We start from the raw sequence: 12,074 nt of genomic DNA, 5'->3' as shown, positions 1-12,074 counted from the left end.
GAGCAGGCCTAAGCCAGCAGGTCGTTATCTCCCGAGGGGTCCCAGACTGCGAGAGGGCACAGGCCGGGCTGAGGGATCCCCACTCCCCCCCGAGTGCACAAATATTTGTGCACCGGGCCTCTAGTAAATAATACAAGAATACTGTATTTTGCGTACTCACCACTGCAAACAGACTTTTGCCCCACCCTGTATAAGTGAGATTAATACAATATTACAGTATTTGTCTTTCTCTGTCTGAAACCGGCAGTCAGACATCCCTCTCACAATCCGGGACCACTGGCTCCTAACTGCTCACCTGCCTGCCTGCCTGCCTGATCGCCCCTAAGCACTCTGCCTGCTGGCCTGCTTGCCCCCAACTGTCCCCACCCTGCTGGCCTGCTCGCCCCCAAATGCCACTCCTGCCGCCAGTTTAAACTGGCAGTTGGACATCCCTCTTGCAATCCGGGACTGCTGGCTCCTAACCGCTCACCTGCCTGCCTGCCTGATTGCCCCTAACCACTCTGCCTGCTGGCCTGCTCACCCCCAACTGCCCCCACCCTGCTGGCCTGCTCACCCCCAACTGTCCCTCTCCTCCCCACCGCCTGCCTGCCTGCCCACCAGGCCTGGGCTCTGTGATCAATGGCAGAGCAGAGGCAGGCATTTCCCACCTGGCCTGGGCTCCGCCATTAATCCCCACCCACAGAGAGGCCCTTTCCACTCAGCCTGCGCTCCATGGCTTTGTCCGGGAGGAGGTCTGGAAGGTCGTCTGGAAGGTCTCCTGGCTTAATTAGCATATTACCCTTTTATTAGTATAGATGAGAGTTTAAAGTGAAGATTTTCTTAAGATCATAACATAACAATAATGGTAATCTTTTGCAGATTTCATGCACTGACTATAACTTCACTCTTTTGCAGGTATGATTTTTAATGAACATGATCAGGAGTTGAGAGACTTGGGGTTTCAGAAGCATGCTTTCAATATGCTCATTCGCAACCACTTGGGCTACCACAGAGATGTGCCAGATACAAGGAATGCAGCGTACGTTCCTTATCGGGTTCTGCTAATCAGTTTAGTGACATAGTACTGTCAGTGCCAGTGTAATAAGTCTGAGGGTGGTGTTAATACTTTGCACTTAGGCTTTGTTATTCCGGATACTAGATAACTCAAGCCACATTTCCACTCTGATGACACTTGAATCCACATAGTCTGAGACTGTACCAACAAAATTCTAGAACTTGCTGTGTCCCTTTTGAAAGTTAAAATAATGTGGAGAAAGAAGAGAGGGGCCAACTGCATGTAATTATATAACCTTATGAGCATAAATTTTTTTGTTTTGTTTTCTCTAAAATATTTTTATTTATTTCAGAGAGGAAGGGAGAGGGAGAGAGAGATAGAAATATCAATGATGACAGAGAATCATTGATTGGCTGCCTCCTGCGCGCCCCCTACTAGGGATCAAGCCTGCAACCCAGGCATGTACCCTTGTCTGGAATCAAACCCGGGACCTTTCAGTCCGCAGGCTGATGCTCTATCCACTGAGCCAGACGAGCTAGGGCCTGAGCATAAGTTTTTTTAAAATGTTAATGTATTCCTTTTTGCCATGAATCCAGTAAATCAGTGAAGAATTTGACTCCTTGCTCACTTTTATGTTTTCATTATTTTAGTTTTGTCAAAGGCTTTTCATTCATAGTAGGGGCCTGGTGCACAAAATTCGTGCGGGGGGGGTGGGGAGGCTCAGCCTGGCCTGCACCCTCTCGCAATCCAGGACATCCCTCTGACAATCCGGGACCACTGGCTCCTAATCGCTCCCCTGCCTGACTTCCTGATTGCCTCTAACCACTGGCCTGCCTGCCTGATTGCCCCAACCGCTCGCCTGTCTGCCTCATCACCCCTAACCAGTCTGCATGCCTGCCTTATAGCCCTTAACTGTTCACCTGCCTGCCTCATCGCCCCTAACTGCCCCTGCCTCAGCCCCTGCCACCACGGCTTTGTCTGGAAGGAGGTCCGGAATGACGTCCGGAAGGTCGTTCGGCTGTTTGGTCTAATTAGCATATTATGCTTTTATTATTATAGATAGTTTGTCAGTCATTCCACATATAGATTATTTTAACACCTGTTTGCTAGACATTGTATTAGGCCTCAAAAATGAACAGAATAAGACATTTTTGGGTTCACAGGCCTTCAAGTCTAGCAGGGGAGATAAATAAGGAAACAAGTAATTGTAGTAGCATAAGAATGATGGCTGTGACGGAAACTAGTGAAATGGGGCCCCCAAACTGGAGTGGTCAGGGAAAGTTTTTCAATGATGACTGAGCAGTGAAGCAAGAGAGTAGGGGGACAGACTAAGGCATAAAGCTATATAGTTTGTCAAAGGGACCCAAATGGTTCAGTTTAGCTATAATGGAAGAGTGGCAAGAGGCTGGGGTAGGCTGGGCCTAGCCAGTGGAAGGGCAAAAGAGCATGGAATTCTGATTTGATTCTATAAGTTGGTGGGGGGTTTTTTATTGTCGTATAAAGCCACCTATTAGGTACTTGCATGGAAGCTCTTCCATTATCTTGATGCATATAGTTTACTCAAATGTTTTTCTATTACTGAGTAAAAAATGAAATTTTCAGATACAAGTTTTATATTTCTATTTCCTTTTTGAGACCTCACTGAGGAGAAGCTGAACTTCAACTTACAAGTGCTGCATTAAAAACTTGCAATGAGCCCGGCCATTGTGTCTCAGTGGTTGAGCGTCAACCTATGAACCAGGAGGTCACGGTTCGATTCTCGGTCAGGGCTCATGCCCAGGTTGTGGGCTTAGTCCCCAATGTGGAGCTTGCAGGAGGCAGATCAGTGATTCTCTCTCATCATTGACGTTTCTATCTTTCTCTCCCTCTCCCTTCCTCTCTGAAATCAATAAAAATATATTTTAAAAATACTTGCAATGATTTTATGTAACCTATGTACCAAAAATGAAAAAAAACCCAAGTTTTTAAAATGTTTAAAATAAGCAGAGTAGCACTTATCAGAGGGAGAAGTTATTAACATGTAAAACTCTTGAGTAAGAAACCACATTGTTCCTTAAATGCTTTTTAAAAAATGGTTATAGTGCAAGGAAGAAGCAGAATAAGATCGTAGTTAAGGTGTAGTGAATAATAACTTAAAACATTTGAGCCTTTTAAATTGTTGGAATTTTTCTCATTCACCTTTGCAGATGTAAAGATAAGATATACCCTACAGATCTGCCAGTCGCTAGTGTTGTTATTTGTTTCTACAACGAAGCCTTGTCTGCTTTGCTGCGGACTGTGCACAGCGTCCTGGACCGCACACCAGCCCGGCTTCTCCATGAAATCATCCTTGTGGATGACAGCAGTGACTTTGGTAAGGAATGTCGTCACTGGTGATGTAGGATCTAGGCTGTTGTTCCCTGTGGTATTGATAACATCAGTAAGGCTGACCCTTCAGTACGTAGTGGATGGGAGAACCCTATGCATGTAATCGCAATGGAGTCAACCACAGATAAATGCCTGCCCAAAGATTATGGGATAATTTTGAAGAAACTGCATTACCTTTGTAATCTGTTCACCAACTGTGCTACCTAAACTTGGCCCTTGAAATTTTTCCCTTGGCTTACCTTTTAAAAAGAGCGAACATAATACTCAATGGGAAAAGGCTAAAAGCATTTTCCTTAAGATTGGGAACAAGTCAAGGCTGTCCACTTTCACCACTTTTCTTCAGCTTAGTATTAGAAATCCTAGCCATAGCAACTAGACAAGAGAGAGATAAAAGGCATCCAAATTGGAAAAGAAGAAGTAAAACTGTCATTTGCAGAATCCTAAAAATTTCCCCTAAAAATTACTAGCACTGATAAATGAATTCGGTAAAGTAACAGGATATAAAATCACTATTCAGAAATTGGTTTCATTTTTATACACCAACTAGAGGCCTGGTGCACGGATTTGTGCAGTGGTGTCCCTTGGCCTGGCCTGCAGGGATCGGGCTGAAACTGGCTTTCCGAAATCCCCTGAGGGGGTCCCAGATTGCGAGAGGTTGCAGGCCAGGCTGAGGGACCCCACCAGTGCACAATCAGGACTGTGAAAGGACTGCGGGAGGGCTCCAGGGCATGTTTAGCCATCTCCGCCAGTCCTGATCAGCCAAACCCCCAGCAGCAAGCTAACCTACCGGTCGGAACATCTGCCCCCTGGTGGTCAGTGCGCGTCATAACACTGGTCAAATGGTTGAACAAACTGTCGGACACTTAGCATATTAGGCTTTTATCCTACTAAAAGCCCAGTGCATGAAATTCGTGCACTTGGGGTGGGGGGTCCTTCAGCCCAGCCTGCACCCTCTTGCAGTCCAGGAGCCCTTGGGGGATGTCCAACTGACAGCTTAGATCAGCAGTCAGATATCCTTAGTACTGTCACGGAGGCGGTAGAGGCTCCCGCCACCTGCTGCACTCACCAACTGTAAGCGCATTATTTTGACCGAACAGTAGAACGACCAGTTGCTATGACACACACTGACCACCAGGGGGAGTGCCGCTTAGCCGGAAGCTGGCTCGCGGCTGGCAAGCGCAGTGGTGGTGGGGGGAGCCTCTCCCACCTCTGTGGCAGTGTTAAGGACTCCTCTGGGGGGAGCAGGCCTAAACCAGCAATCAGACATCCCCCGAGGGTTCTTGGATTGCGAGAGGGCGCAGGACGGGTTGAGGAACCCCTCTCCCCCGCAGTGCACGAATATTGTGCACTGGGCCTCTAGTATAGGATAATGAACTATCAGAAAGAGAAATTAAGAAAACAATCCTGCCTTAGCTCATTTGTCTCAGTGGCCAAAGCGTCGGCACATACCTCAGTTGCAGGCTTGATCCCTGGCCCCAGTCGGGGTGTGTGTGAGAGACAACCAATAGATGTTTCTCTCTAAATATCAATGGGAAAATATTCTCAGGTGAGATTTAACAAAAAAGCCAACAAAAAGAAAACAATTTCATTGGGATTTGTTCCAAGATGGCTGCAGAGTAGGTGAAAGTTACACTTGCCTCCTCCCAGGACCAAATTGGAATTACAAGTAAATTATAGAACAATCAACCTGAATAACTAAAGGAAGACTAGCTGAACAGAAGTCTTATAACTAAGGATATATAGAGGAAGCCATGTCGAGACTGTTGGAAATGGCAGAGATGTGAAAAGGGAAGAGATTGAGTACAGATTGGTAGTAACAAAAGAGTCATGAGAATTTAAAGTTCAGCATAGGGAATATAGTCAATAATATTGTAATAACAATGTATGGTGCTGGTGGATACTTCAAATATTTAGGGGCTACTTTGTAAAGTATATGGTTATCTAACCACTATGCTGTATACCTTAAACCAGTGGTTCTCAACCTTCTGGCCGTTTAAATACAGTTCCTCATGTTGTGACCCAACCATAAAATTATTTCCGTTGCTACTTCATAATTGTAAAATGTTGCTACTGTTATGAATTGTAATGTAAATACCTGATATGCAGGATGGTCTTAGGTAACCCCTGTGAAAGGGTCGTTCTACCGCCAAAGGGGTCGCGACCCACAGGTTGAGAACCGCTGCCTTAAACCAATACATAATAATATTGAATGTAAACTGAAAAAAGCACATGGTATCTGTTGCATTTTTGGTGATGTAAAGATTGATCAGTTGGTTTCAGTATTCTTACCTGGATTCACCCACACTATAAATTTTCCCATTTGTCTTTTACCTAAATTTTATTAAATTTATGTGCTGGTTTTTAAAAAAATCCCATTTACAATTGCATTAAATTTATTCCCCATACCTAGGAATAAATTTAACAAAGGAGGCCTGGCCGCGGTAGCTCAATGGTTGAGCATTGACCTATGAACCAGGAGGTTATGGTTCAAGTCCCTGACAGGGTTGGGGGCTCAATCCCCAGTAGGGGTTGTGCAGGAGGCAGCCAATCAATGATTCTCTCTCATCATTGGTGTTTCTATCTTTTTCTCCCTCTCCTTTCCTCAATAAAAATCAATAAAAATTTTAACTAAGGAAGTAAAAGACCTGCACTTGGAAAATTATAAGACATTGAAGAAGATACAAATACATGGAAGCATATATTATGTTCATGGATGGGAAGAATTACCATCGTTAAAATGTTCATACTAACCAGAGCAATCTATGGATTCAATGCAATCCCCATCAAAATACAAAAGGCATTCTTTACAGAACTAGAACAACTAAATCTAAAATTTATATGGAACCACTAAAGACCCTGAATAGCCACAGCAACGGAGGAATCATGCTACTGGATATCAAACTATACTACAAGGCTATAACAATCAAAACAGTATGGTACTGGCATAAAAACAGACACATAGATCAACGAAACAGAATGGAGAGCCCAGAAATAAACTCACATTTATATGGTCAATTTATGGCAAAGGATATATGAATATACAATGGGGTAAACACAGATTAGTCAATAAATGGTGTTGGGAAAATTGGACAAATACATGCAAAAAAAAGGGGGAACTAGATCACCTTATAAGAATAAAACTCAAAATGAATTAAAGACATAAATGTAAGACCTGAAACCATAAAACTTCTAGAAGAAAACATTGGCAGTAAATTCTGACGTTGCTTTTAGTAATATATCTCCTAGGTAAGTCTCCTCAGGCAAGGGAAAGAAGAAAAAATAAATAAACGGGACTACATCAAACTAAGAAGTTTTTGGCACAGCCAAGGAAACCATCAACAAAACAAAACAACCTACTAAGTGGGAGAAGTTACTCACCCTTGGAAGGTCCTAAACTAATAAAAGGAATATTTACTGCTGCTATTATGTAATTTTTGGTAGGAACCATAGAAGTTATTTCTCAATTATTCTGAAATGGAATAAGATATGATAAATTACTTTGAAACAAAAGACATTTACATCCCATTTTCTTTGTTTTAAATCTGATTTATATGCAGTCAGTGGAACTTTGACTCGATATTCATTTTCAAACATTTTTTTATGCAAAGCATTGTACTAGCTTGCTGTCAAAATACAAATAAGTGTATAAGGTAAGTATTTCTCTTGGCTGGTATTCCAACTCCTACCCTTCATTTCTTTCCCTTTTTTTCACCTTATCAGATAAGTTACAATCTTCTTTTAAAATAAAACAGAAGACCCTATAATATTTACTTGACAATATGTTGTTGGAAGTACCAGATACAACCTTAGAGTAGCTATAAAATGTCTTTGTATGTGTCTCATGTGATTTGAATAATTATGGGACTCTTTATTTTCAGATGATTTGAAAGGAGAATTAGATGAATTTGTCCAAAAACATCTCCCTGGAAAAATTAAATTAATAAGAAATACAAAACGTGAGGGATTAATTCGAGGAAGAATGATAGGAGCAGCTCATGCAACAGGTATAACTTCCCATTGGGTGTTGTTGATGGGTGCTGAGCGGTGAGGGCTGTCCTTGGTGCCTTTGCTGATTCTGTAGAGGTCTGAAAAGTGGTTCTTACATGGGCATTGCCAGCGGGAGAGATGAGGTTGTTCAGTTTGGGAAAGGCCTTTTCGGAACTCTGACCCTGGTGTCCCAAAGCGCAAACTCCAAAGAAGCGAACTCCAGAATCCTCAGGCCTATTTTCTTAAAGGCCCCTATTGTTAATTACTGCCCTTCAAATATATTTGCATCTTCTTCACTTACTAGTATATAAGCGGAAGTTCTGTAATTTTTAAAAAACAAAATATCAAATATATGTGCCCAAACCGTTTGATAAAAAATTGACTTACATCTTGGCCAGTGTTGCTCAATGGTTGAGCATTGACCCATGAACCAAGATGTCCCAGTTCAATTCCCAGTCAGGGCACATGCCCATGTTGTGGGCTCGATCCCCAGTGTGGGGAGTGCAGGAGATGGCCGATTTATGTCATCAGTGTTTCTATCTATCCCTCTCCATTCCTCTCTCTCTCTAAAATCAATAAAAAACATTTTAAAAATTGACTTACATAATTATAAAGACATTTCCTCTTACTAGTAATTTTCCTAAGTTCATCAAGGAGAAAGTCTCCATTGGTACCACTATATTTTTAAAAACTTCACAGCTTACACCTGTCTTGACCCTTATAAAAAGAAATAACAGGTATCAAATGCAGAATCTTCTGCTGAACATATATCTGGTTAGTCTTCAGTTATATTATATTGATACCATTGTATTTCTTCTTAAGGTTACCTCTGTGTAAGGTTGGTGATCCTGGTTGTCATTTATGGTCTTGGTAAAAAAATGTCCTTTTAAAATAAATTCAAGTTAAATGAATTTACTTAAAAATATTAGGTACATAATACTGCATGTATGCATGGGTATGGCCCCCCAAAAATCATGAAGGTAATTTATTTAGGTACTGCTGCCAGTTCAGTCGGATGATGTATTTACGTGGCATAAAATATAACTGCTATCCTCCCAGCCCAAACAAACCATTAGTTTACTCCAAGTCAGAAACAGGGAAGTCTTTCAGCTAGGAATTTTGCCTGGAATGTACTGTTATGATTGAGGGACACACAGAAATCATATTCATAACTCTTTAAAAAATTTAGACATTTTTAACTCCTCTTGATAAATGTGAGTGGAAATGAGGGTTTCTTTGATAATATCTTTGATAATTTCATGGTTATTACTCGCAGTTAAGTGGTAATTTGATCATCAGATATCATTTTTATTCTAAAGATTTACCTATGAAATGTATTGCTATAGATTTCACACAAATCACTTAAAGCAGCGGTCGCCAACCTTTCAGACCTCACGGACCACCGGTTGGCAACCGCTGACTTTTAAAGCACCAATATCATCCCATTTCAGTTAATGATAGCAGAAATACCACAGGCAAGAACATTCTCTATGATGACAGTGAGTTAGTCGTATAATTCTGTGTCTGTGAACAAACAGGTGAGGACGCAGAGAGCATAAATACAGCAGGCTAGGTGTCATTGAATACAGAAAGGCAGAATTTTCCCCTTGTCCATCATCAGTCAGTGCGAGGTGAAGTCAATTAAATCAGTGTTCCTTTAAGAAATGTATTAGTATTTTTCTTAATTCTATAAATGTTACTTTTTTCAACTTAACTAAATGAAGTAAGATTACACATAATCACACTGAACCCGAGACTGCCCCAAAACTAGCTTATATCTAACAGATCATAATGAAAAAAACTAAATGATCATTGGTCTCTGAGAAATAAAGCTCTCCGTAGTATGTTGTAACAATACAGTGTTTCGAATGGCATAATTTTGCCGTTCCCCACAAATACTCCACAATTTTCTCTTTATCTCATTGCTTTCAGTAAGTCTTTGAGTAGAATTAAATAGGAGAAAAGTCATAAGCCTTGAATTCAGTCTGCATATGACTGCAGGCTACATGGAGAGGAGTTCTCATTTTTTATTGATTTGCTTCAGTTCATGTAGGTTTAAACAAAAAAAGGAGGGAAGAAGAGTCTAAAAATGAAGTCCCAACTAAACCCAGCAAAGGGACAGTGGGTATACAGGAGGAGTGGTGGCAGCGAGTGATGCCGGCCTGTTCAGCCCCAGATGAGTTTGTAAAGCCTGTCATTTGCCTCCTCAGGAGAAGTCCTGGTGTTCCTGGACAGCCACTGTGAAGTGAACGTGATGTGGCTGCAGCCCTTGCTGGCTGCCATCCGAGAGGACCGGCGGACAGTCGTGTGCCCAGTGATTGACATCATCAGTGCGGACACTCTGGCCTACAGCTCGTCCCCTGTGGTGCGTGGAGGGTTCAACTGGGGACTGCACTTCAAATGGGATCTTGTTCCCCTTTCTGAGCTCGAAGGACCAGAAGGAGCTACTGCACCAATAAAGTAAGATTTCTCCTGTGTATTAGAAATTACCACCAGCACTTCTTCAGGAGAGAAAAAACATTTTAAAGATAATTCCTTCTTCTTTGCAAGAAGCAAAAGTGTTGGCTTACTTTGTCCATTAAATTCTGAGTGCTGCCCAGTTGGTGTGGCTCAGCAGTTGAGTTTTGACCCAGGAACCAAGAGGTCACGGGTTCGATTCCCAGTTTGGGCACATGCCCAGGTTGCGGGTTCGATCCCCAATAGGGGCATGCAGGAGACAGCTGATAGATGATGATCCTCTCTCATTGATGTTTCTGTCTCTCTCTCTCCCTTCCTCTCTAAAAATCAATAAAAACATTTTTAAAAATTCTGAGTACTTATTGAGTTTTATGCACTCTACCAAGTCCTAAGGATTTATGAATAAGACATTATCTGCTGCTCTTAAGGATTTGTGGCTTAGTGAGAAAGGCAGACAAAAATCAGTAGTATCCTGGGATAAGTTTCAAGGGCACCTTGGGAGTACCCTGTGTGCTGTGCTGGTTTACTAGTACTATCTTCAGTTCTTTGCTAGTATGAGTAGTGCTATGAAGACTATTTGATACATAAGCTTTTTTTACAACCAGGAGTTGGATGTTTGGATTTTTTAAATTTTCAACCTTTTTCTATTTATTGAAGATGATAAATTATCTTCTAATGACTTTAGCTGCATCCCACAAATGATACATCATTTTTATTATTTATTTCAAAATATGTTCATTGTGATATCTTCCCTGACTCATAGGTTATTTAGCAGTGCATTTATTATTTTCCAGACAGGGAGATTTTACAGTTATTTATTCCTCATTTAATTACACTCTGGTCTGAAAACATTCTGTACGATTTTAATTCAGTGGAAATGGATGAGATTTGCTTTATGGTCTAGCTCAGCGGTTCTCAATCTGTGGGTCGCGACCCCTTTGGCGGTCGAACAACCCTTTCACAGCGGTCGCCTAAGACCATCCTGCATATCAGATATTTACATTACGATTCATAACAGTAGCAACATTACAGTTATGAAGTAGCAACGAAAATAATTTTATGGTTGGGTCACAACATGAGGAACTGTATTTAAAGAGCCAGAAGGTTGAGAACCACTGGTCTAGCTTGATTACTTTTTGTAAATATTCTTTGCCTGGGAAATTTGTATTTTCTGCAGTTGTTAAAGATGGGATTCTATATCAGTTTGGTCAAGTTTATCGTGTTACTCAAATATTCTGTATTTTAATTTTTAATTTACATGTTCTATCAGTTTTTGAAAGTGGTATATAAAATTTCCCATTACGATTGTTTCTCATAATTCTTTATCTATTTTCTTCATATTTTGAGGTTGTTTTAATAGATACATGAAAGTTTAGAATTACTAAATCTTCTGGTGAATGAAGCTGTTTGTTATGAATTCTTTTATTCTATACTTTTAAAATAGTGAAACTTTGCTTTGATCAGTTTTTCATTGTATAACTTTTCTTCCCCTTTGCTGTCCATCTTTTTGTGGTCTTATATTTAACTAGAGGCCTGGTGCACAGGGAGGGGGGTCCCTCCTGCACCCTCTCCAATCCGGGACCCCTCAGGGGATGTCCAATCTGCAATCCGGGACCACTGGCTCCTAACCGCTCGCCTGCCTGCTGGTCTGATCGCCCCTAACCGCCTCTGCCTGCTGGCCTGATGCCCCTAACTGCTCCCCTGCCAGCCTGATTGCCCCCTAACTGCCCGCCCCCCGCCAGCCTTATCTCCCCCTAACAGGTTCCCCCTGCCAGCCTGATCGCCCCTAACTGCCCTCCCCTGCTGGCCTGATCGTCCCTAACTGCCTCTGCCCCGGCCCCCACCACCGTGGCTTTGTCTGGAAGATGTCCGGTCTAATTAGCATATTACCCTTTTATTAGGATAGATGTGTCCCTGGTAAGCAGGATGTAGTTGCTTTTGTTTTATGTTTTTAAACCAGTGTGAAAACCTTGGTGTTTTAATTCGAGCATCTGGCTGATGACATTCAATAATGATATATTTTGTGTTTATGATTACAGCGGTACTATTTGCATTCTAGTTCTATCTGTTCTGTTTTTTTCTTTCTTATACCTTCTTTTTGTGTGAGTTATGATTTTATGTATTTGTTGGCAACAGCTGCCACATTATTAGAAGTTATACATTCTTATATACTACTAGAGGCCCGGTGCACAAAAATTTGTGCACTCGGAGGGAAGGGGGGGGTTCCTCAGCCCGGCCTGTGCCCTCTCGCAGTCTGGGACCCCTCAGG

The 12,074-nt window shown here is 41.9% G+C and overlaps 1 protein-coding gene across 4 annotated transcripts in view; it reads left to right on the top strand.

Moving 5' to 3' along the window:
• GALNT11 (polypeptide N-acetylgalactosaminyltransferase 11) overlaps positions 1–12,074 on the top strand; it is a 52,420-nt gene that overhangs the window by 22,371 nt on the left and 17,975 nt on the right. For all 4 annotated transcript variants that reach the window (XM_005880072.2, XM_005880075.2, XM_005880074.2 and 1 more), the window contains exons 3-6: positions 895–1,018; positions 3,181–3,347; positions 7,240–7,365; positions 9,559–9,808. In XM_005880072.2, the coding sequence (XP_005880134.1) occupies positions 895–1,018; positions 3,181–3,347; positions 7,240–7,365; positions 9,559–9,808 (667 nt within the window). The remainder of the gene's footprint in view (positions 1–894; positions 1,019–3,180; positions 3,348–7,239; positions 7,366–9,558; positions 9,809–12,074) is intronic.

This window comes from Myotis brandtii, unplaced genomic scaffold, assembly GCF_000412655.1.
Source record: "Myotis brandtii unplaced genomic scaffold, ASM41265v1 scaffold624, whole genome shotgun sequence".
Lineage (NCBI taxonomy): Eukaryota > Metazoa > Chordata > Mammalia > Chiroptera > Vespertilionidae > Myotis > Myotis brandtii.
The sequence above is the reverse complement of the archived record's forward strand: the minus strand, read 5'-3'. Positions and strand labels throughout refer to the sequence as shown.